We start from the raw sequence: 22,278 nt of genomic DNA on the forward strand, positions 1-22,278 counted from the left end.
CGCGGAAAGAAGAAAACCGAGGTATGCGCTTGCACAGCAGGCAGGAAGTCAGTCCCTGCATGCACGGTGCACACGCACTAGAAGGCTTTGGCAAAGTTTTTTCTATTTGCTATGGAAATGCCGGTTCCCAGGCCGATGCAAACGTCGACCCACTTGTGAGGATAATACAGCCTGCTTGTCCTCAGAGAACCACCGTTTCTTCCAAGCAGTGTGACCGTGCACCTTTTTAGAAACTACCACACATCAAACGCACAATAACCTTCCCCACCTCCATCACTGCTGCTGCTTCTCTAGACCAGCAGCAACAAAACAACAAAACGCTGTCGCGGGGCTGCAGTCTTCATATGTGTGGCTGCCGGTCCTGCCCCCTCCGATCTCATCAACCTCCTGTTCCTTGGCAGAGCCAGCAGCCACTATGTATGCAGGTTACAGCCCCTTGACAGCTTTGCTGTTGCTAGTCCTGGGAAGTGTAGAGGGGTGTGGTAGCCGTGTTAGTCCACTCTTAAAGGTTATCAATAGAAATCAAACAAAATAAAACATGGAAAAGAAAATAAGATGATACCTTTTTTTATTGGACATAACTTAATACATTTCTTGATTAGCTTTCGAAGGTTGCCCTTCTTCGTCAGATTGGAAATAAGCAAATGTGGTAGCAGGTAGTATATATAAGAGAAACATCAAAGCATTACTTTGACAGTCTGACAGAGTGGGAGGGTGGGGGTATGCATGGGGACATCAAAGCATTTCATTGATATTCTAACAGAATGGGTGTTGGTAGGTGAGAGGAGGGTAATAAACAGAGAAATACCAACAGTCCTGGGAAGCAACAGTAGCTGGGGAGGCAGAAGATGCCAAGGGTGGACATGAGAGAGAGAGGATAGAGTTAGTGAAAGACTGGGGAATAAGAGGAAGAGGAAGAGGAATAAGACAGCTAGGGTGAGGGAAAGAGATGGAAGGCTGTACGTAGGATACTGTAAAAAGAGTGAAATTGAAGACTCGATAGAGAGGTATAAAAATAAATTGAAGAAAACTGAAAGGAAAAGGAGCGAGAAAATTAACAAATGGACAGTAAATCAGAGACTGGGACCAACACAACTAAGAAAAAGTAAATGGTTAAACAAAAGTAGAAAAAAATATATTTATATTTAGTGATATCGTATAGTAGTGTGGTAGCCATGGTAAAGGTCAAACAATACAAATAAAAAAATGAAGAATGCCTTTTTATTGGACTAATTTTAATACGTTTTTGACTAGCTTTTGGCGGTCATAACCTCCTTCCTTAGATCAGGGCAGGGTATCGTAACAGCAATATACTGATCTGAAGGTGGTTTTGGCATCTGAAAGCTAATCAAAAGTTAGTTCGATAAAAAGGCATCATCTTATTTTTCATTTTATTTGTGTGACAAAACAGTGGGTATTTAAGCCTGTAAAACTGTATTATTTCTTGAAGTGTATTTCTCTAGTTTGGCCAGCAGGTGGTGCATGTTTATGTTTAAAGCTGTTAAAGAGAACTGACTGTTCCTTCTTTAGTTAACTCAGATAAGAGGTAACCTGCAGTGATGTGGCCAGCTATTTTTTAAAACTTGTTGTTCTGGGCTCTGATTGGCCCAGGAGCTCAAAATGCAGCTAGGATGTACTGGCTTTTTCTCCAGTCATAGCCAGGAAGAAAAGACAGAAGAATCTCTTCAATGAGGCCCTGTGATCAGTTATATTTGATAACTTGTGAGCAGCTATATATCTTTCCAGGTACTATTTAGATAGTAAACAAACGTCTAGTTTCATAATTGATCTATAATTAGTTACCTATTATTTTTGTTTCATCTGTTTTTATGGTTCAATATTTTTTTCATGACAATAAACATTTTTAGTTTATTGCCTCTGCTTGTCTGGACTAAGAATCCTGGTGGTCTGTGAATGCTTTCTGGGAACTGTGGGCCTACTGGGAGTGTGGCCTCCAATAACCTAGAAATCACTGGGAATAATTTGAGAATGGGAGACTCACCCAGAGGTGGTTGGGACCCAGTTGGTAGGAGGAGGGTGCTAGTGTAGAGCACAAGTGGCAGGTGCAGGCAGACCTGAGCTGTGCTTGGGACAGACCCTCTAAGTGGGCGTGGAGTAGCCCCAGGCAGGTGGCTAGGAATTTCGTGACAATTTGTATTTGTTAATTTGTAATGCAGTGATTTAAATGTGTCAGTTTTTGAAATTTACACCTGCTATCTTTATATTCTGCACAATGCAGGGGGACTGTTTCTTTTTCTCTTGTGCTGCACTGTATGCAAAGTTTGGCTTCTTGGGGGGTTCACTTTAATTTTAGTCTACATATTTCTAATTGTTGGGCAGATGCATGTACCATGCTGATCTTTATCTGTCTTGTTTAATTTTCCAATAGGTTTATTGATATTCTAGTGCCCACTGCAATGGTTCTGATGCTGCCTTTTCCAAGGTAGGCCCTTGTTATGTGACTCCTGGAAGTTATTGCTATTATGGTATGGCTCTGTAAGTCCTGAGTGTCATCTGTAGTGTTTTACATTAGTTCACAGTATGCCTGGTACTACATTATGGATTTAGATCTAGATCACACTCCAGTAGTAGCACAAGACAAGTTACATTCAGGTATAGTAGGTAAATTTCCTGTCCCAGGAGGGCTTACAATCCGAGTCCTTTTACAAAAGCATGCTAGCGTTTTAGCATTCGCTAAAAATAAGCACGTGCTAAACGTTAGAGATCCCCATATATTTCTATGGGCATCTCTAACGTTTAGCGTCCACTAAAACCGCTAGCGCGCCTTTGTAAAATGATCCCTAAGTCTGCACCAAGATCTCAAGGAGTGGCAGTGGGATTTGAACCATAGCTTCCGTGGTTCTCAGCCTGCTACCTTAACCATTGGGTTCAGTTAATACAAGCAATACATATTCTAAACATGTTCGGTAGCGCAACAAAAAATTAAAGGCTAGCAGAGTTGAAGCTGATGGACATTTGGCAACTTACCAAAAACATTGTACAGTCTGTGCCTTGAAGAGGACAGGTACAAATCAAGGTAGGGTATACACAAAAAGTAGCACATATGAGTTTATCTTGTTGGGCAGACTGGATGGACCATGCAGGTCTTTTTCTGCCGTCATCTACTATGTTACTGACAATACCTGTAGCAGGTATTCTCCGAGGACAGCAGGCTGATTGTTCTCACGACTGGGTCGGTGTCCACGGCGGGCCCACAAATGGAAATCTTCCATAGCAACAAAAATTTTTGCCAGAGCCTTCCAGCACGCAGGCGCATGCACCACGAATGCGCGGCCATCTTCCTGCCCGTCGCGCGAGAGTCCCACTCAGTTAGATCAAAAAGCAATAACAAGGAAAGGACAACTCCAAAGGGGAGGGCGGGTTTGTGAGAACAATCAGCCTGCTGTCCTCGGATGACACCTGCTAAAGGTATGTATCTTCGTTTTCTCCGAGGACAAGCAGGCTGCTTGTTCTCACGACTGGGGTATCCCTAGCAACCAGGCTCACTCAAAACAACAAAGAAGGTCAATTGAGCCTCGCAACGGCGAGGACATAACAAGGATTGACCTAAGAACTAGAACATCAGAGTGCAGCCTGGAACAGAATAAAAATGGGCCTAGGGGGGTGGAGTTGGATTCTAAACCCTGAACAGATTCTGCAGCACCGACTGCCCAAACCGACTGTCGCGTCGGGTATCCTGCTGAAGGCAGTAGTCAGATGTGAATGTGTGGATTGAAGACCACGTCGCAGCCTTGCAAATCTCTTCTATAGTGGCTGACTTCAAGTGGGCCACCGACGCTGCCATGACTAACACCATGAGCCGTGACATGACCCTCAAGATTCAGCCCAGCTTGGGCATAAGTGAAGGAAATGCAATCTGCTAGCCAATTGGAAATGGTGCGTTTCCCGACTGCGACTCCCCTTCTGTTGGGATCAAAAGCAATAAACATTTGGGCGGACTGTCTGAAGGGACTTGTCCGCTCCACGTAAAAGGCCAATGCTCTCTTGCAGTCCAAGGTGTGCAACTGACGTTCAGCAGGGTGGGTATGACAATGGGGAAAAAATTTTGGCAAGACAACTGACTGATTCCGATGAAACTCCAACACCACCTTCGGCAAGAACTTAGGGTGCCTGCGGAGGACTACTCTGTTGTGATGGCACTTGAGATAAGGAGCATGCACTACCAAGGCTTGAAGCTCACTGACTCTACGAGCTGAAGTAACAGCCACCAAGAAAATGACCGTCCAGGTCAAATACTTCAGAAGGCAGGAATTCAGTGGCTCAAAAGGAGACTTCATCTGCTGGGTGAGAACGACGTTGAGATCCCATGACACTGGTGGAGGTTTGACAGGGGACTTTGACAAAAGCAAACCTCTCATGAAGCGAACAACTAAAGGCTGTCCAGAGATAGGCTTACCCTCTACACGTTGATGAAAAGCACTAATAGCACTAAGGTGAACTCTTACGGAGTTGGTCTTGAGACCAGACTCTGACAAGTGTAGAAGGTATTCAAGCAGGGACTATGTAGGACAAGAGCGAGGATCTAGGGTCTTGCTATCACACCAGACGGCAAATCTCCTCCATTTGAAAAAGTAGCACCTCTTCGTGGAATCTTTCCTGGAAGCAAGCAAGATCCGGGAGACAGCCTCAGAGAGACCCAAGGAAGCGAATTCTACACTCTCAACATCCAGGCCATGAGTGCCAGAGACTGGAGGTTGGGATGTAGAAGCGCTCCCTCGATCTGAGTGATGAGGGTTGGAAACACTCCAATCTCCATGGTTCTTTGGAGGGCAACTCCAGAAGAAGAGGGAACCAAATCCGACGCGGCCAGAAAGAAGTGACCAGAATCATGGTTCCGCAGTCCTGCTTGAGTTTCAGCAAAGTCTTCCCCATTAGAGGTATGGGAGGATATGCGTACAGAAGGCTCATCCCCCAATGAAGGAGAAAGGCATCCGACGCTAGTCTGTTGTGGGCCTGAAGTCTGGAACAAAATAGAGGGATTTTGTGATTGACCTGAGTAGCAAAAATATCCACCGAGGGGGTGCCCCACTCTCGGAAGATCTTGTGTACGACGCCCGAATTGAGCGACCACTCATGAGGTTGCATTATCCTGCTCAATCTGTTGGCCAGACTGTTGTCAGTAACAACGGCTGGGATGTCAATAGCCTGTTCATCTGACGCATTTGCAACAGCTGCATCTGTTTCGTCCCTCTCCATATCCCTAACAAAGCTTGCCCGCTTGTAGCAGTTCACAATGGTTGCCTGTGTAACATGATTCCGGGCTTCTTTCTGCATATGCAGGGAATCCAACAGTGATAGATTACGAGCCAGTTCAACAGCACGTTTATCCTTGCCAGTCTGGTCATCCATAATGCTCATCAGATGACGTAGCACAAGAGCCCGATAATGTTGTTTGAAATTGGCTATTATGCCCTGATCCATAGGTTGTATCAGAGAGGTAGTGTTTGGTGGCAGGAAGACCACCTTGACATTAAGACAGCCTGACATCATCACTGCGTGCAGCACAATTATCACAAAGCAACAAAATCTGACGCTTTTGTGCCCGAATTCTAGTGTCTAACTTCTTTAGCCACTGCTTCCAAATTTCCCCAGTCATCCATGAATTTGTGTTAGCCTCGTATGACACAGGAAGTCGCTTAACATTCTTGAAGCAACGTGTTTGCTCTTTCTAATGATGAGTGGTTCCAACTTCTCACTCCCATCCATATTGCAGCAAAGGAGGATCGTCAGTCGGTCCTTCAAAGCTTTACTTCCTGTAGTTTCGGCTTGTTTGAATGCAAGTGTTCCATCAGGAATCGCTCGCCAGTAGAGACCGTTTTCGTCAGCATTGAAAATGTCACGAGGTGCAAACTCGTTCAAGATGGTGGGAAGAACTGAAACAACCCAATTTTCAGGATCAAAGTCATCAGCCGGTCTCTCCAGGTGGGGACCCCATTGTAAGGGGCAAGTGGCCCAGGGCCACTGGTCAGAAGAGGAGTCCCGCTGATTGATCAACCGTCTGCAGACTCGGACAATACGTCTCGTCCCGTTAGCTTTTCAACGGTTGATTCATCTCCGGGATGTTCGCATGCTCTCAGACAATGTGACCGCGGTAGCTTATGTCAACCACCAGGGAGGTTTGTTTGTTTTGTTACATTTGTACCCCGCGCTTTCCCACTCATGGCAGGCTCAATGCGGCTTACATGGGGCAATGGAGGGTTAAGTGACTTGCCCAGAGTCACAAGGAGCTGCCTGTGCCTGAAGTGGGAATTGAACTCAGTTCTTCAGTTCCCCAGGACCAAAGTCCATCACCCTAACCACTAGGCCACTCCTCCAGGTACCATGAGCCCTCTTGTTGGCAACAGCAGCAGCCCTGATCATGGACTGGGCGGAGCCGAATCTACAGTTGCTGTCAGCAGCACATGTGGTGGGCTCCGCCAATCTGGCAGCAGATTATCTCAGTCACCATCATCTGGATCCGGGGGAGTGGAGTTCGGCTCTCTTTGTGTTTCAACTTATTGTCGACAGGTGGGGTCCTCCGATCATGGATCTCATGGCCACAGCCAAGAATGCAAATGCCCCAAGGTTCTTCAGTTGTCGAAAGGACCATTGACAGAGGGTCTGGATGCATCGGCTCAGCCCTGGATGTCTCAGGTCTGCTATTTGTGTTCTCTCAGTGGCCACTCATCGGTCGAGTTCTGCAGCGCATTCAGGGTCACGGAGGTCAGGTAGTTCTGGTGGCACCCGACTGGCCCCACCAGCTGTGGTATGCTAATCTGGTTCTGTTGTAGGTATGTGATCAGATTCATTTTCCCTTGGAGGGTGGTCTGCAACAGCAGGGTCCTGTTCTCATGTCCAATGTGGCTCGGTTCTCGCTTACAGCTTGGCTGTTCAGCAGGTGAGATGGTTGAAGAAGGGGTACTCTTGCGGGTGTGATTTGTATTGCCGAGTTCTAGGAAGCATTCCACCTCTTTGGCCTACATATGAGTTTGTCGTATTTTTGAGGCTTGGTGTGAAGAGCGAGAGGTGCTTCACCTGTGGGCTTCGCTTGTAAACCTTTTGGAATTCCTTCAGTGTGGACTGGAGAAAGGGTTGTTGTAGTCTTCCCTTTGGCTGCAACTGGCAGTTCTGGCCTGTTTTCGGGGCCCGATTCAGGGGACGTCTTTACCTATCCATTCAGATGTTTCCTGGGTTTTCCAGGGTGTCAAATGGTTGAGACCACTGGTTCAGCCGGTCGTTCCTCCTTGGGATTTAAATTTGGTGCTGTCGGCCTTAGTTAATGCCCCTTTTGAGCATCTTCACTAAGCCTCCCTGAAGGATCTTTCTCTCAAGGTGATGGTTTTGGTGGCCATCATGTCAGCATGGCGTATTTCAGAGTTGCAGGCTCTATCATGTCGGGAGCCTTTTCTGGTTTTCTGTAAAGAGAAGGTGTCTTTGCGGCCAGTTCCATCCTTTTTACCCAGGGTAATTTCTCCTTTTCATGTTGTAATTTCTCCTTTTTATGTTAATCAGTCTATTTCTTTGCCGTCCTTTTGTGGGAGGAGTCAACTTCCTTGTACAGGCTTGATGTCTGTAGGACGCTGAAGTGTTCGCTGGACGGCGGAGTTTCGTTAAGTTGGAACATCTTTTTGTTTTGTTTGCCGGTCCGCAGAAAGGGGAGGTGGCATCAAAGGCCTTCCATTGCTTGCTGGATTAAGGAGGCTGTGGCGTCCGCTTATCTATTGCATGGTAAGGATACGCCTGCCGTGTTTCGGGTGCATTCTACGCAGGCTCAGGCCTCCTCTTGGGCAAAGCATTCTCTTATTCCTCCGCAGGGCATTTCCCAGGCGGCATCCTTTAAGTCCAGAGAGCATAGCCAATCATTTTCCTGAATCATGGAAAGAAGGGTGCCCAGGGAAACCATCCTGAACTTTTCTCGGACTAGGAATTTGTTCAGGGCCCGTAGGTCTAGGATGGGACGCATCCCCCGTTTTCTTTTGCACAAGCAAGTACCTGGAATAGAATCCCAGCCCTTCTTCCCCTAGTGGAACGGGTTCAACTGCATGGGCCTTTAGAAGAGCGGACAGTTCCTCTGCATGTACCTGCTTGTGCTGGGAACTGTAAGAATGAGCTCCCAGTGGGCAATCCAGATTGAGTGTGTATCCTAACCGGACTATTTGAAGAACCCACAAATTGGAGGATACGAGAGGCCACCTTGGGTTAAAAAAAAAAAAAAAAAAAATTAACCTCCCTCCAACCGGCAAGTTGCCCGGTATGGATGCTTTTACTGTGGCTATGCTTTGCTGGAGCCAGTCAAAAGCCTGTCCCTTGTTTTTGCTGGGGAGCAGCAGGGAGCTTAGGCAATCGCTGTTGACGAGAATGAGCGCGCTGGGGCTGAGAAGCTGGTGTACCTACGCCTAACATAGGAATAGGGAGCACTCCACGTCCCCCCCAAAAAAATTTCCTGGTTGAGGAGGCTGTAGCAGAAGGCGCCCAGTGGGTGAGAGAAGCCATAGCATCATTGTGCTTTTTGATCTGGTCAACCAGATCTTCTATCTTCTCTCTGAAAAGGTTATCCCACAGCAAGGCACATCAACCATGCTCTGCTGGACCGAATGGTCTAGGTCAGAGACACGCAGCCATGAGAGTCTGTGCATCGTTATACCTTGAGCAGAAATTCTGGATGCCACATCAGTGACGTAAGCACCTTCTGCTGCATAACTACCTGGCGAAAAGGCCTGCTCCGGAGAGAGGGCATCAACTAAGGTAGACAGCTGCCTCACCGAGTTCCGCAAGTGAAAGCTCGTGAAGAGCTGGTAAGATTGGATACGGGCAGCGAGCATAGCGGACCGATACGTCTTCCTCCCAAAAGAATCCAAGGTCTTAGCTTCTCTGCCTGGGGGCGCTGAGGCATAGTCTCTAGTACTCTTGGCTCTCTTGAGGGCGGAGTCCATCACTATGGCATTGTGGGGTAACTGAGACCTCATCAACCCAGGTTCACCATGGATCTGATACTGGGAATCAGTCTTATTAGGGATCATGGGCGCAGACAGAGGAAACAATCAGTTTTGCATAAGGACTTCCCGGAGTACCTTATGAAAAGGAGCCGTCACTGCCTCCTTAGGTGGAGAGGTGTAGTCCAGGACCTCTAGCATCTCAGCCATGGGCTCATTCTCCACTTCCATAAGAAGTGGAATGGCCTCGCCATTTCCCGCACAAACGATGAAAAGGAGAGGCTCTCAGGAGGACACAGTCTCCTTTCAGGTGGAGGGGAAGGTTAAGAGGGAATCCCAAAAGACTCATTGGAGGAAAAGTACCTGGCATCTTCCTCTGATTCCCACGAGTGCTCCTCACTATTGGAAATTACTTCCCTAAGGGAGCTCCGAAACTGAGCCTGCCTCGATGCTGAGGATCGACGTCCTCGATGGAGATGTCAAGAAGCCGATGCCCACATGGACTGCAGTGAAGCTTCCTCCACCAACGTCAATGGGGAGTCGACCTGAGTGGCAGCCGACACCAGAGATGCAAGCGGCACCGAGGACGGGGACCTCACCGCAGGTGATGGGCCGGATGCAGCTGCAGCAGACGGCACAAAAGGCGCAAGAACCGACGCCGAAACAGACTGACGCAGCCGTCCTTCCAGAAGATCTGGAAGTAAGGCCCGAATGCGCTCGTCGAGAGCCGCCATCAGAGAACGCTGGGGAGCCGCTGGAGCAGTCGGTGGCAGAATCGGTTGAGGCCCAGGAGCAAGAACTGGACTGCTAAGAGGCCGACGCATCGGCCCCTCCTGTATGGAGGGGGCGCAGTCCTCCCAGCACTGACGCTTCTCGGGTGCCGAATCCTTCGATGCCCCAGAGCTTCTTAGCCTTCACTCGGTGCTGATGAGGACGACGTTGAATCCTCAAGTCGCCTCGGGGTCGGGTCCCACGATGGTCGGTCCCGAGGGGCCTGCACAGCAGGAGGCCTCGAGATAGGTGGAGACCCACTCGATGCCTCACTGCTCCCAGCATGTCTTGGCCTCTCAGTTGCCATGTGTACCTCTGCTCCCGACGCCGATGCATCTCTCGATGTTGATGCCGATGTCAAAGGACCAGACCGAGCCCCAAAAAGTTTCTTGTTAGGCTTCTCTAGCTAGTTGGGTTCTTTTCTTCATACGAAGACACAGGGCACAACGAGCTGGGCTATGGTCGGGCCCAAGGCACTGAATACACCAAGAATGGGTATCTGTACCTGAGATGGTCCGGTTGCACCGAGTAGAATGTTTGAAGCCGCTTGATGTCTTCGATGACATGGAAGGAAAAACAGCACTGGCGAAATCAAAGGACACGATTGTGCCTAAGTAAAAAGGGCACAAAAAGGGTAGAAACTCGACTGCGCAGCCTAAACCCGGCCACGTCGAAAAAGAAAATAAACTTAAACCAGGGATAAAAAAGAACTTTAAGAAATAAAGGATACACCTTTTTTTTAAAAAGAAAATATTTAAATAAATGAAAAAATACGTGACTAAAAGTCGAGTTAGTGAAAAAAAAAACGAAAGCTCTTTCCTGGGCACTTCAAGGAGGACAGAAATAAATCTGCCGCATCTCGTCGCGGAAAGAAGAAAACCGAGGTATGCGCTTGCACAGCAGGCAGGAAGTCAGTCCCTGCATGCACGGTGCACACGCACTAGAAGGCTTTGGCAAAGTTTTTTCTATTTGCTATGGAAATGCCGGTTCCCAGGCCGATGCAAACGTCGACCCACTTGTGAGGATAATACAGCCTGCTTGTCCTCAGAGAACCACCGTTTCTTCCAAGCAGTGTGACCGTGCACCTTTTTAGAAACTACCACACATCAAACGCACAATAACCTTCCCCACCTCCATCACTGCTGCTGCTTCTCTAGACCAGCAGCAACAAAACAACAAAACGCTGTCGCGGGGCTGCAGTCTTCATATGTGTGGCTGCCGGTCCTGCCCCCTCCGATCTCATCAACCTCCTGTTCCTTGGCAGAGCCAGCAGCCACTATGTATGCAGGTTACAGCCCCTTGACAGCTTTGCTGTTGCTAGTCCTGGGAAGTGTAGAGGGGTGTGGTAGCCGTGTTAGTCCACTCTTAAAGGTTATCAATAGAAATCAAACAAAATAAAACATGGAAAAGAAAATAAGATGATACCTTTTTTATTGGACATAACTTAATACATTTCTTGATTAGCTTTCGAAGGTTGCCCTTCTTCGTCAGATTGGAAATAAGCAAATGTGGTAGCAGGTAGTATATATAAGAGAAACATCAAAGCATTACTTTGACAGTCTGACAGAGTGGGAGGGTGGGGGTATGCATGGGGACATCAAAGCATTTCATTGATATTCTAACAGAATGGGTGTTGGTAGGTGAGAGGAGGGTAATAAACAGAGAAATACCAACAGTCCTGGGAAGCAACAGTAGCTGGGGAGGCAGAAGATGCCAAGGGTGGACATGAGAGAGAGAGGATAGAGTTAGTGAAAGACTGGGGAATAAGAGGAAGAGGAAGAGGAATAAGACAGCTAGGGTGAGGGAAAGAGATGGAAGGCTGTACGTAGGATACTGTAAAAAGAGTGAAATTGAAGACTCGATAGAGAGGTATAAAAATAAATTGAAGAAAACTGAAAGGAAAAGGAGCGAGAAAATTAACAAATGGACAGTAAATCAGAGACTGGGACCAACACAACTAAGAAAAAGTAAATGGTTAAACAAAAGTAGAAAAAAATATATTTATATTTAGTGATATCGTATAGTAGTGTGGTAGCCATGGTAAAGGTCAAACAATACAAATAAAAAATGAAGAATGCCTTTTTATTGGACTAATTTTAATACGTTTTTGACTAGCTTTTGGCGGTCATAACCTCCTTCCTTAGATCAGGGCAGGGTATCGTAACAGCAATATACTGATCTGAAGGTGGTTTTGGCATCTGAAAGCTAATCAAAAGTTAGTTCGATAAAAAGGCATCATCTTATTTTTCATTTTATTTGTGTGACAAAACAGTGGGTATTTAAGCCTGTAAAACTGTATTATTTCTTGAAGTGTATTTCTCTAGTTTGGCCAGCAGGTGGTGCATGTTTATGTTTAAAGCTGTTAAAGAGAACTGACTGTTCCTTCTTTAGTTAACTCAGATAAGAGGTAACCTGCAGTGATGTGGCCAGCTATTTTTTAAAACTTGTTGTTCTGGGCTCTGATTGGCCCAGGAGCTCAAAATGCAGCTAGGATGTACTGGCTTTTTCTCCAGTCATAGCCAGGAAGAAAAGACAGAAGAATCTCTTCAATGAGGCCCTGTGATCAGTTATATTTGATAACTTGTGAGCAGCTATATATCTTTCCAGGTACTATTTAGATAGTAAACAAACGTCTAGTTTCATAATTGATCTATAATTAGTTACCTATTATTTTTGTTTCATCTGTTTTTATGGTTCAATATTTTTTTCATGACAATAAACATTTTTAGTTTATTGCCTCTGCTTGTCTGGACTAAGAATCCTGGTGGTCTGTGAATGCTTTCTGGGAACTGTGGGCCTACTGGGAGTGTGGCCTCCAATAACCTAGAAATCACTGGGAATAATTTGAGAATGGGAGACTCACCCAGAGGTGGTTGGGACCCAGTTGGTAGGAGGAGGGTGCTAGTGTAGAGCACAAGTGGCAGGTGCAGGCAGACCTGAGCTGTGCTTGGGACAGACCCTCTAAGTGGGCGTGGAGTAGCCCCAGGCAGGTGGCTAGGAATTTCGTGACAATTTGTATTTGTTAATTTGTAATGCAGTGATTTAAATGTGTCAGTTTTTGAAATTTACACCTGCTATCTTTATATTCTGCACAATGCAGGGGGACTGTTTCTTTTTCTCTTGTGCTGCACTGTATGCAAAGTTTGGCTTCTTGGGGGGTTCACTTTAATTTTAGTCTACATATTTCTAATTGTTGGGCAGATGCATGTACCATGCTGATCTTTATCTGTCTTGTTTAATTTTCCAATAGGTTTATTGATATTCTAGTGCCCACTGCAATGGTTCTGATGCTGCCTTTTCCAAGGTAGGCCCTTGTTATGTGACTCCTGGAAGTTATTGCTATTATGGTATGGCTCTGTAAGTCCTGAGTGTCATCTGTAGTGTTTTACATTAGTTCACAGTATGCCTGGTACTACATTATGGATTTAGATCTAGATCACACTCCAGTAGTAGCACAAGACAAGTTACATTCAGGTATAGTAGGTAAATTTCCTGTCCCAGGAGGGCTTACAATCCGAGTCCTTTTACAAAAGCATGCTAGCGTTTTAGCATTCGCTAAAAATAAGCACGTGCTAAACGTTAGAGATCCCCATATATTTCTATGGGCATCTCTAACGTTTAGCGTCCACTAAAACCGCTAGCGCGCCTTTGTAAAATGATCCCTAAGTCTGCACCAAGATCTCAAGGAGTGGCAGTGGGATTTGAACCATAGCTTCCGTGGTTCTCAGCCTGCTACCTTAACCATTGGGTTCAGTTAATACAAGCAATACATATTCTAAACATGTTCGGTAGCGCAACAAAAAATTAAAGGCTAGCAGAGTTGAAGCTGATGGACATTTGGCAACTTACCAAAAACATTGTACAGTCTGTGCCTTGAAGAGGACAGGTACAAATCAAGGTAGGGTATACACAAAAAGTAGCACATATGAGTTTATCTTGTTGGGCAGACTGGATGGACCATGCAGGTCTTTTTCTGCCGTCATCTACTATGTTACTGACAATACCTGTAGCAGGTATTCTCCGAGGACAGCAGGCTGATTGTTCTCACGACTGGGTCGGTGTCCACGGCGGGCCCACAAATGGAAATCTTCCATAGCAACAAAAATTTTTGCCAGAGCCTTCCAGCACGCAGGCGCATGCACCACGAATGCGCGGCCATCTTCCTGCCCGTCGCGCGAGAGTCCCACTCAGTTAGATCAAAAAGCAATAACAAGGAAAGGACAACTCCAAAGGGGAGGGCGGGTTTGTGAGAACAATCAGCCTGCTGTCCTCGGATGACACCTGCTAAAGGTATGTATCTTCGTTTTCTCCGAGGACAAGCAGGCTGCTTGTTCTCACGACTGGGGTATCCCTAGCAACCAGGCTCACTCAAAACAACAAAGAAGGTCAATTGAGCCTCGCAACGGCGAGGACATAACAAGGATTGACCTAAGAACTAGAACATCAGAGTGCAGCCTGGAACAGAATAAAAATGGGCCTAGGGGGGTGGAGTTGGATTCTAAACCCTGAACAGATTCTGCAGCACCGACTGCCCAAACCGACTGTCGCGTCGGGTATCCTGCTGAAGGCAGTAGTCAGATGTGAATGTGTGGATTGAAGACCACGTCGCAGCCTTGCAAATCTCTTCTATAGTGGCTGACTTCAAGTGGGCCACCGACGCTGCCATGACTAACACCATGAGCCGTGACATGACCCTCAAGATTCAGCCCAGCTTGGGCATAAGTGAAGGAAATGCAATCTGCTAGCCAATTGGAAATGGTGCGTTTCCCGACTGCGACTCCCCTTCTGTTGGGATCAAAAGCAATAAACATTTGGGCGGACTGTCTGAAGGGACTTGTCCGCTCCACGTAAAAGGCCAATGCTCTCTTGCAGTCCAAGGTGTGCAACTGACGTTCAGCAGGGTGGGTATGACAATGGGGAAAAAATTTTGGCAAGACAACTGACTGATTCCGATGAAACTCCAACACCACCTTCGGCAAGAACTTAGGGTGCCTGCGGAGGACTACTCTGTTGTGATGGCACTTGAGATAAGGAGCATGCACTACCAAGGCTTGAAGCTCACTGACTCTACGAGCTGAAGTAACAGCCACCAAGAAAATGACCGTCCAGGTCAAATACTTCAGAAGGCAGGAATTCAGTGGCTCAAAAGGAGACTTCATCTGCTGGGTGAGAACGACGTTGAGATCCCATGACACTGGTGGAGGTTTGACAGGGGACTTTGACAAAAGCAAACCTCTCATGAAGCGAACAACTAAAGGCTGTCCAGAGATAGGCTTACCCTCTACACGTTGATGAAAAGCACTAATAGCACTAAGGTGAACTCTTACGGAGTTGGTCTTGAGACCAGACTCTGACAAGTGTAGAAGGTATTCAAGCAGGGACTATGTAGGACAAGAGCGAGGATCTAGGGTCTTGCTATCACACCAGACGGCAAATCTCCTCCATTTGAAAAAGTAGCACCTCTTCGTGGAATCTTTCCTGGAAGCAAGCAAGATCCGGGAGACAGCCTCAGAGAGACCCAAGGAAGCGAATTCTACACTCTCAACATCCAGGCCATGAGTGCCAGAGACTGGAGGTTGGGATGTAGAAGCGCTCCCTCGATCTGAGTGATGAGGGTTGGAAACACTCCAATCTCCATGGTTCTTTGGAGGGCAACTCCAGAAGAAGAGGGAACCAAATCCGACGCGGCCAGAAAGAAGTGACCAGAATCATGGTTCCGCAGTCCTGCTTGAGTTTCAGCAAAGTCTTCCCCATTAGAGGTATGGGAGGATATGCGTACAGAAGGCTCATCCCCCAATGAAGGAGAAAGGCATCCGACGCTAGTCTGTTGTGGGCCTGAAGTCTGGAACAAAATAGAGGGATTTTGTGATTGACCTGAGTAGCAAAAATATCCACCGAGGGGGTGCCCCACTCTCGGAAGATCTTGTGTACGACGCCCGAATTGAGCGACCACTCATGAGGTTGCATTATCCTGCTCAATCTGTTGGCCAGACTGTTGTTTACGCCTGCCAGATAAGTGGCTTGGAGAAACATGCCGTAACGGCAAGCCCAAAGCCACATCCTGACGGCTTCCCGACACAGGGGGCGAGATCCAGTGCCCCCCTGCTTGTTGATGTAGTACATAGCAACCTGATTGTCTGTCTGAATTTGGATAATTTGGTTGGACAGCCAATCTCTGAAAGCCTTTAGAGCGTTCCAGACCACTCGCAAGTCCAGGAGATTGATCTGAAGATTAATTTCCTGGAGGGACCAAACCCCTTGAGTGTGAAGCCCATTTACATGAGCTCCCTACCCTAGGAGAGATGCATCCGTCGCCAGCACTTTTTGTGGCTGAGGAATTTGAAAGGGACGTCCCAAGATCAAATTGGATCGAATTGCCCACCACTGAAGGGAATTCTGAAAATCGGCAGACAGCTGGATTGCATCTTCTAGATCCCCCACAGCTTGATACCACTGGGAAGAAAAGGTCCATTGAGCTGATCTCATGTAAAGATGGGCCATGGGTGTCACATGGACTGTGGAGGCCATATGGCATAGAAGTCTCAACATCTGCCGAGCTGTGATCTGCTGAGATGCCCTGGGCTTGGAAACTAGAGACAGAAGATTGTCTGCTCTCGCTTCTGGAAGATAAGCACAAGTCATCTGTGAGTCCAGCAGAGCTCCTATAAATTCCAGTTTCTGAACAGGGAAAAGAAGGGACTTGGGATAATTTACAACAAACCCAAGTAGCTCCAGCAGTTGAATAGTCATCTGCATGGACTGTAGAGCTCCTGCCTTTGAGGTGTTCTTCACCAGCCAATCGTCGAGATAAGGGAATACATGCACTCCCAGTCTGCGTAGCGACGCTGTAACTACTGCCAGGCATTTTGTAAAGACCCTGGGCGCAGGTGCCTGATCAAAGGGCAGCACACAATACTGAAAAGTGCTGCACTCCCAGATGGAATCAAAGATACTTCCTGTGAGCTGGAAGTATCGGGATATGTGTATAAGCATCCTTTAAGTCCAGAGAGCATAGCCAATCGTTTTCCTCAACCATGGGAAGAAGGGTGCCCAGGGAAACTATCCTGAACTTTTCTCGGACTAGGAATTTGTTCAAGGCCCTTAGGTCTAGGATGGAACCCCCCCTGTTTTCTTTTGCACAAGGAAGTACCTGGAATAGAATCCCAGCCCTTCTTGCCCTGGTGGAACGGGCTCGACCGCATTGGCGCTGAGAAGGGTGGAGAGTTCTTCTGCAAGTACCTGCCTGTGCTGGAAGCTGAAGGACTGAGCTCCCGGGGGGCAATTTGGAGGTTTGGATATCAAATTGAGAGAGTATCCTAACCGGACTATTTGAAGAACCCACCGGTCGGAGGTTATGAGAGGCCACCTTTGGTGAAAAAACTTTAACCTCCCTCCGACTGGCAAGCCGCCCGGCACGGACACTTTTACAGTGGCTATGCTCAGTTGGAGGCAGTCAAAAGCCCGTCCCTTGCTTTTGCTGGGGAGCTGCAGGGGCCTGCCTTGGCGCACGCTGTTGACGAGAACGGGCGCGCTGGGGATGAGCCTGAGAAGGCTGTAGAGAAGAAGGATTGTACCTATGCTTGTTATAAGCATAGGGAGCATTCTTCCTTCCCCGGAAAAAACGTCTACCTGATGAGGTAGTAGCAGAAGGCGCTTGGCGGGAGAGATTGTCCATAGCGGTTTCCCGCTGAATGATCTGATCAATCACTTGTTTAACTTTCTCACCAAAAATATTATCCCCCCGGCAAGGAACATCCGCAAGCCGCTGCTGGACTCAATTGTCCAGGTCAGAGGCAAGCAGCCATGAGAGTCTGCGCATCACTATACCTTGGGCAGCGGTTCTGGATGCAACATCAAAAGAATCGTAAGCACCCCTGGACAGGAATTTACGACACGCCTTCAGCTGCCTGACCACCACCTGAAAAGGCTTGGCCTGCTCCGGAGGGAGCTTATCGACCAAGTCTGCCAGTTGCTTCACCGTGTTCTTCAAGTGAATACTCGTGTAGAGCTGGTAAGACTGAATTTTGGCCACGAGCATTGAAGACTGATAGGCCTTTCTCCCAAAAGAGTCCAGTGTTCTAGATTCTCTCCCCGGGGGCGCCGAGGCAAAGTCTCTAGAACTCCTGGCTCTCTTGAGAGCGGAATCCACAACCATAGAGTCATGAGGTAACTGCGACTTCATCAGCTCAGGTTCTCCGTGAATCCGATATTGGGACTCAGCTTTCTTGGGAATGGTGGGATTACTTAGTGGTTTCATCCAGTTCCACATAAGAGTCACCTTGAGCACATTATGCAAAGGAACCGTTGATGACTCCTACGGTGGCGAAGGATAGTCAAGGACCTTAAGCATCTCAGTCCTGGGCTCATCCTCAGATATCACAGGGAAGGGAATAGCCACAGACATTTCCTGGACAAATTAAGAGAAAGAAAGACTGTCCGGGGGAGAAAGCTTTCTTTCTGGAGAAGGAGGGAAGACCACAAGACTCCTTAGAAGAGAAATGCCTGGGATCTTGCTCTTCATCCCACGAGGCATCCTCATCGGTATCGGACAAGAGTTCCTTAACTGCAGTCCGAAACCGGGCCCGTCTCGACGCCGAGGAACCATGTCCTCGATGGCGATGTCAAGAAGTCGACTTCCATGCCGGCGGCGATGAAACTCTCTCCAGCGATGTCGACAGGGAGTCGACCTGGGTGGCAGCCGAGGCTGATGCCACAGGCGGCACTGGCATCGGAGACCTCACCTCAGGCGGAGAGCCAGCTGCCGCTTCCATCGACGGTACGGAGGGCACAAGCACCACTGGCACCGGAGCAGACTGACGCAGCAACCCTTCCAGAAGACCTGGAAGAATGGCTCAGATGCGCTCGTCCAGAGTCGCTGTCGAGGAAGGCTACGGGGTCGGTGCAGGAATCTGCAGCAGAATCTGTAGAGGTTTAGGAGGCAGTACTGGGCTGCCTGAAGACCAAATCACCAACACCTCTTGGATGGTGGATGAGCGCTCCTCCCAGCGTCGACGCTTCACGCTTGCCAAATCCCTCGACGCCCCAGAGCTCTCGGTACCGTGCTTAGAAGGAGATTGATGACGGTGCTTCTTAGCCTTTGCTCGATACACATCATCGATACTCCTCGGTACTGACGAGGACGTGGAATCCACACGCCTCCTTGGGGTCGGGTCCGAGAGTGGTCAGTCCCGGTGGGCCTGCACAGCAGGAATCTTCGAGGCAGGTGGAGACCCACTCAACGGCTCACCGCTCCCAGCCATTACCTGCGCTCCCGAAGTCGATGCCATCTCCGGTGCCGATATCGACATCGACGCCGAAGAACCGGGCGAAGCTCCAAAAAGACGATCCCGAAGAGCTTTTCTCGACGCCTGTGTCCGTTTTTTAAGGCTAAGACACAACTTACAGGCATCTGGGCGATGGTCGGGCCCAAGGCACTGAAGACACCACGCGTGGGGCTCGGTACCTGCTATCGCCCGGTTGCACTGAGTACACTTCTTGAAGCCGCTGGGAGTCCTCGATGACAGGGACGGAAAAATAGCGGTGGCGAAGTCAAAATTCTCGATTGTGCCAAAAGTAAGGGGCACAAAAATTAGAAGCCACAACGGAAGCGAAAGAAAACTTAAAAAAGGACAAATCTAGGAAATAAAGGGTTGTTTTTGTTTTTAAATTTGAAGGGAACAGGGAAACAAAAGAAAAAAGAGAGAAAGGAGGAAAAACCTCGAAAAACTAAGGCTCTTTTCAGGCCAAACAGAGAGAGACCGACAAGCAGTCACTCCCTAACCACGGAAAAGAAAAACTGAGCGGAACTCTCGCGCAACGGGTGCAAAGATGGCCGCACCCGCGCACTGGAAGGCTCTGGCAAAAGTTTTTGTTGCTATGGAAGATTTCCGTTTGTGGGCCCACCATGGACGCCGACCCAGTCGTGAGAACAAGCAGCCTGCTTGTCCTCGGAGAAATCATTTTATGGTTGCCAGTAACCACAGAATTTCTGTTACAGTGCTGCTGAACACCACTGTTCACATGGCCAACAAGAAAATGCTGGACTGGGATGCTAGGGCTCAGTGACAGCCAAGTGTTAAAGTACCTGCATATATTTCCACAATACTGCAAATACTATTCTGTTTAATATGTTTATTATTTTGGCATCCAATATTTTGATTATTCCCTGGAGTGAGTTCAGTGTGTAATACCATCAATCACAGAGGTACTGGGGGAGGCAGCTGGTAGACAGTGAAGGGGTCCTTCCCTACTGTGTTAAAAAGTGCATCTATGGTCCTTTCTTTTTTTTCTTTTTGTTAAAGAGAATGATGCTCATGCAGAGGGAGCTATAAGCCATATAAACAAGTTGGGAAAGCGTGTAGAGAATGGCTCATAGCTCAACCTCCATGCAAGTGTTTATATATGTGTGTGCGTACATGTGTGCACATCTGTGTCCGTATCTATAAGAAGTGCTCACAGAAACGTTTTGCTCACAAAGAACAATTTTTGCTCATGTCAACTCAGATCTTTAGAGGGAACATTGCTAATAATGTTCTAAAATTTTCTCTGTTTGATTTTGGAACCTCAAACTCTTTTGTAAAATGGCAGTCTCCTAGTTCTAGTAACTAAAGTCTTAATATAGCAAATGCGAAAGGATTAGTCTTTTCAAGTATGGGCCTTATTTAATGTGCTAACAGTACTTCAAGCTGCAGCATGTGGTATATAATCCTCTGCAGGCATTTCATGTGTGACAGTCAACACACTAGAAAAAAATAGTTGAATAGCCGCTCTGCTATTGCCCAAAGGAAGAGCGGTATATCAAACAAACCTAAACATAAATGTTTATGCTATTTACAACAAATTAAAAAAAAAAAATCAAAAGAAAGTGAATTACACTGTTCACTGCTGTTGTTTCAAAAAGCAAAGATTGAAATACACTGTTATAATAATAAAACTGATACATCTCCATTAGAGACTTGTTCCTTAAAAAGACTCTACATCTTCACAATAATTAATTCAATATTTATAAGTGCAATAAATGACTTTTACCTTCTCTTTTTTTTTGCGCTCAACTTTAGTTTGGCGTTTTTTGGGTCTAGGAGCATTTTCTTCATCATCATCAGATCTGTCATCTGGTTTCTGAGATCTGATAAAAAAAAAAAAGTAGCCCATATGAGCCAAAAAATATACCAAATCATGCATAATGTAAATGATTTGTTTTCAAGGGTCTTAAATTAGTAATAAAACCTGTTTATATTAATACAAGAACAAATACAGTTGCAGAAAATTCAGAAGATAAAAGAATACTGTTTTACTAGTAGATAAACTATAAGCTGTGTTGAAAAATCAGACAGAGAAATTACACGTTCTAAAAATTGCGCATATAAAATCAAAAAAGATGATTATATAGAAAAACACACTGTGTGTGTGCTTAGTGGTTAGTGCAGCGGACTTTGATCCTGGGGAACTGGGTTCAATTCCCACTGCAGCTCCTTGTGATTGTGGGCAAGTCACTTAACCCGCCATTGCCCCAGGTACAAAATAAGTGCCTGTATATATGTAAACCACTCTGAATGTAGTTGCAAAATACCACAGAAAGGCAGTATATCAAGTCCCATTTCCCTGCCACTGCTCTGAGTATTATCTACTACAAGCCAGTCATTGTATACAACAACTAGAATAAATGGGTTTATTTACATATACACAGCTGGCACACCTGAATTTGTTCTTGCAATATATTTGACTTGAGACGCACTTCTCTGCTTTCATTTGCCTATTACAGGGAGCACTCGAGGGCATACTATCTGCCGTCATTTACTATGTTATGCTATGTTACAATGATTTTTTTTAAATCATTTTTCTACACAAGCTATTGTATTTAATTGTTTCATAGCATAGATCCTATCATATGATTAAAAGTGCTGCTTCCTTTGATCCTTGTCTGGTATCACCATTTCTGAAATTAAAAAAAAATCTACTCTGAATCAGTAATGACTAAGGAGTCCTTTTACTAAGGTGTGCTAACAGATTTAGCATGTGCTAATGATTACCGCGCATTAAATGATAAAGACGTCCACAGGAATATAATGGACATCTTATCATTTAGCACATGCTAATTATTAACTTGCGCTAAGAGTTCCTTTTACAAAGCAGCGCTTATGATTCCAGCATTGCATATGTGATAAAGCCCATTCAATTTCTATGGGCTTTGTCACATTTGCCGCGCCAGAATTGCTAGCGCGGTTTTGTAAAAGGAGCCCTAAATCCGTTATTGCACCTTATTAAAAGGACCCCTAAGTAGACTCAAAGCAGGTTCATATTGTTTCATATACTGGTTGCCTTTCTAATCGGATCTATCCTAACAGGTAGGCACTAATAGCAGTAAAAATAAATGTTGCTTTGAGAGTGGTTTTTATATTAAATACCTTCCTTTTACCTTGGTTTTAAGGGAACACAATAGTGGGATGCAAAATTCACGAATTAGGAAATGGACAGTATCAAAATACCAAACTGCCTGTATACTGGAGACACCGAGTGGTTGGATTTAGGGCTGCTTGTAGGATTCTGGAAGGAGCCCTGGTATTCTGCTGCCCCC

At 46.6% G+C, this 22,278-nt stretch overlaps 1 protein-coding gene across 1 annotated transcript in view; it reads right to left on the bottom strand.

Annotated features, from left to right (window-relative positions):
- Positions 1–22,278, bottom strand: part of CTR9 (CTR9 homolog, Paf1/RNA polymerase II complex component) — a 280,854-nt gene that overhangs the window by 17,480 nt on the left and 241,096 nt on the right. Inside the window, exon 23 of the mRNA XM_030200983.1 lies at positions 20,733–20,829. Coding sequence (XP_030056843.1) covers positions 20,733–20,829 — 97 coding nt within the window. The remainder of the gene's footprint in view (positions 1–20,732; positions 20,830–22,278) is intronic.

Source organism: Microcaecilia unicolor, chromosome 4 (genome assembly GCF_901765095.1).
Source record: "Microcaecilia unicolor chromosome 4, aMicUni1.1, whole genome shotgun sequence".
Lineage (NCBI taxonomy): Eukaryota > Metazoa > Chordata > Amphibia > Gymnophiona > Siphonopidae > Microcaecilia > Microcaecilia unicolor.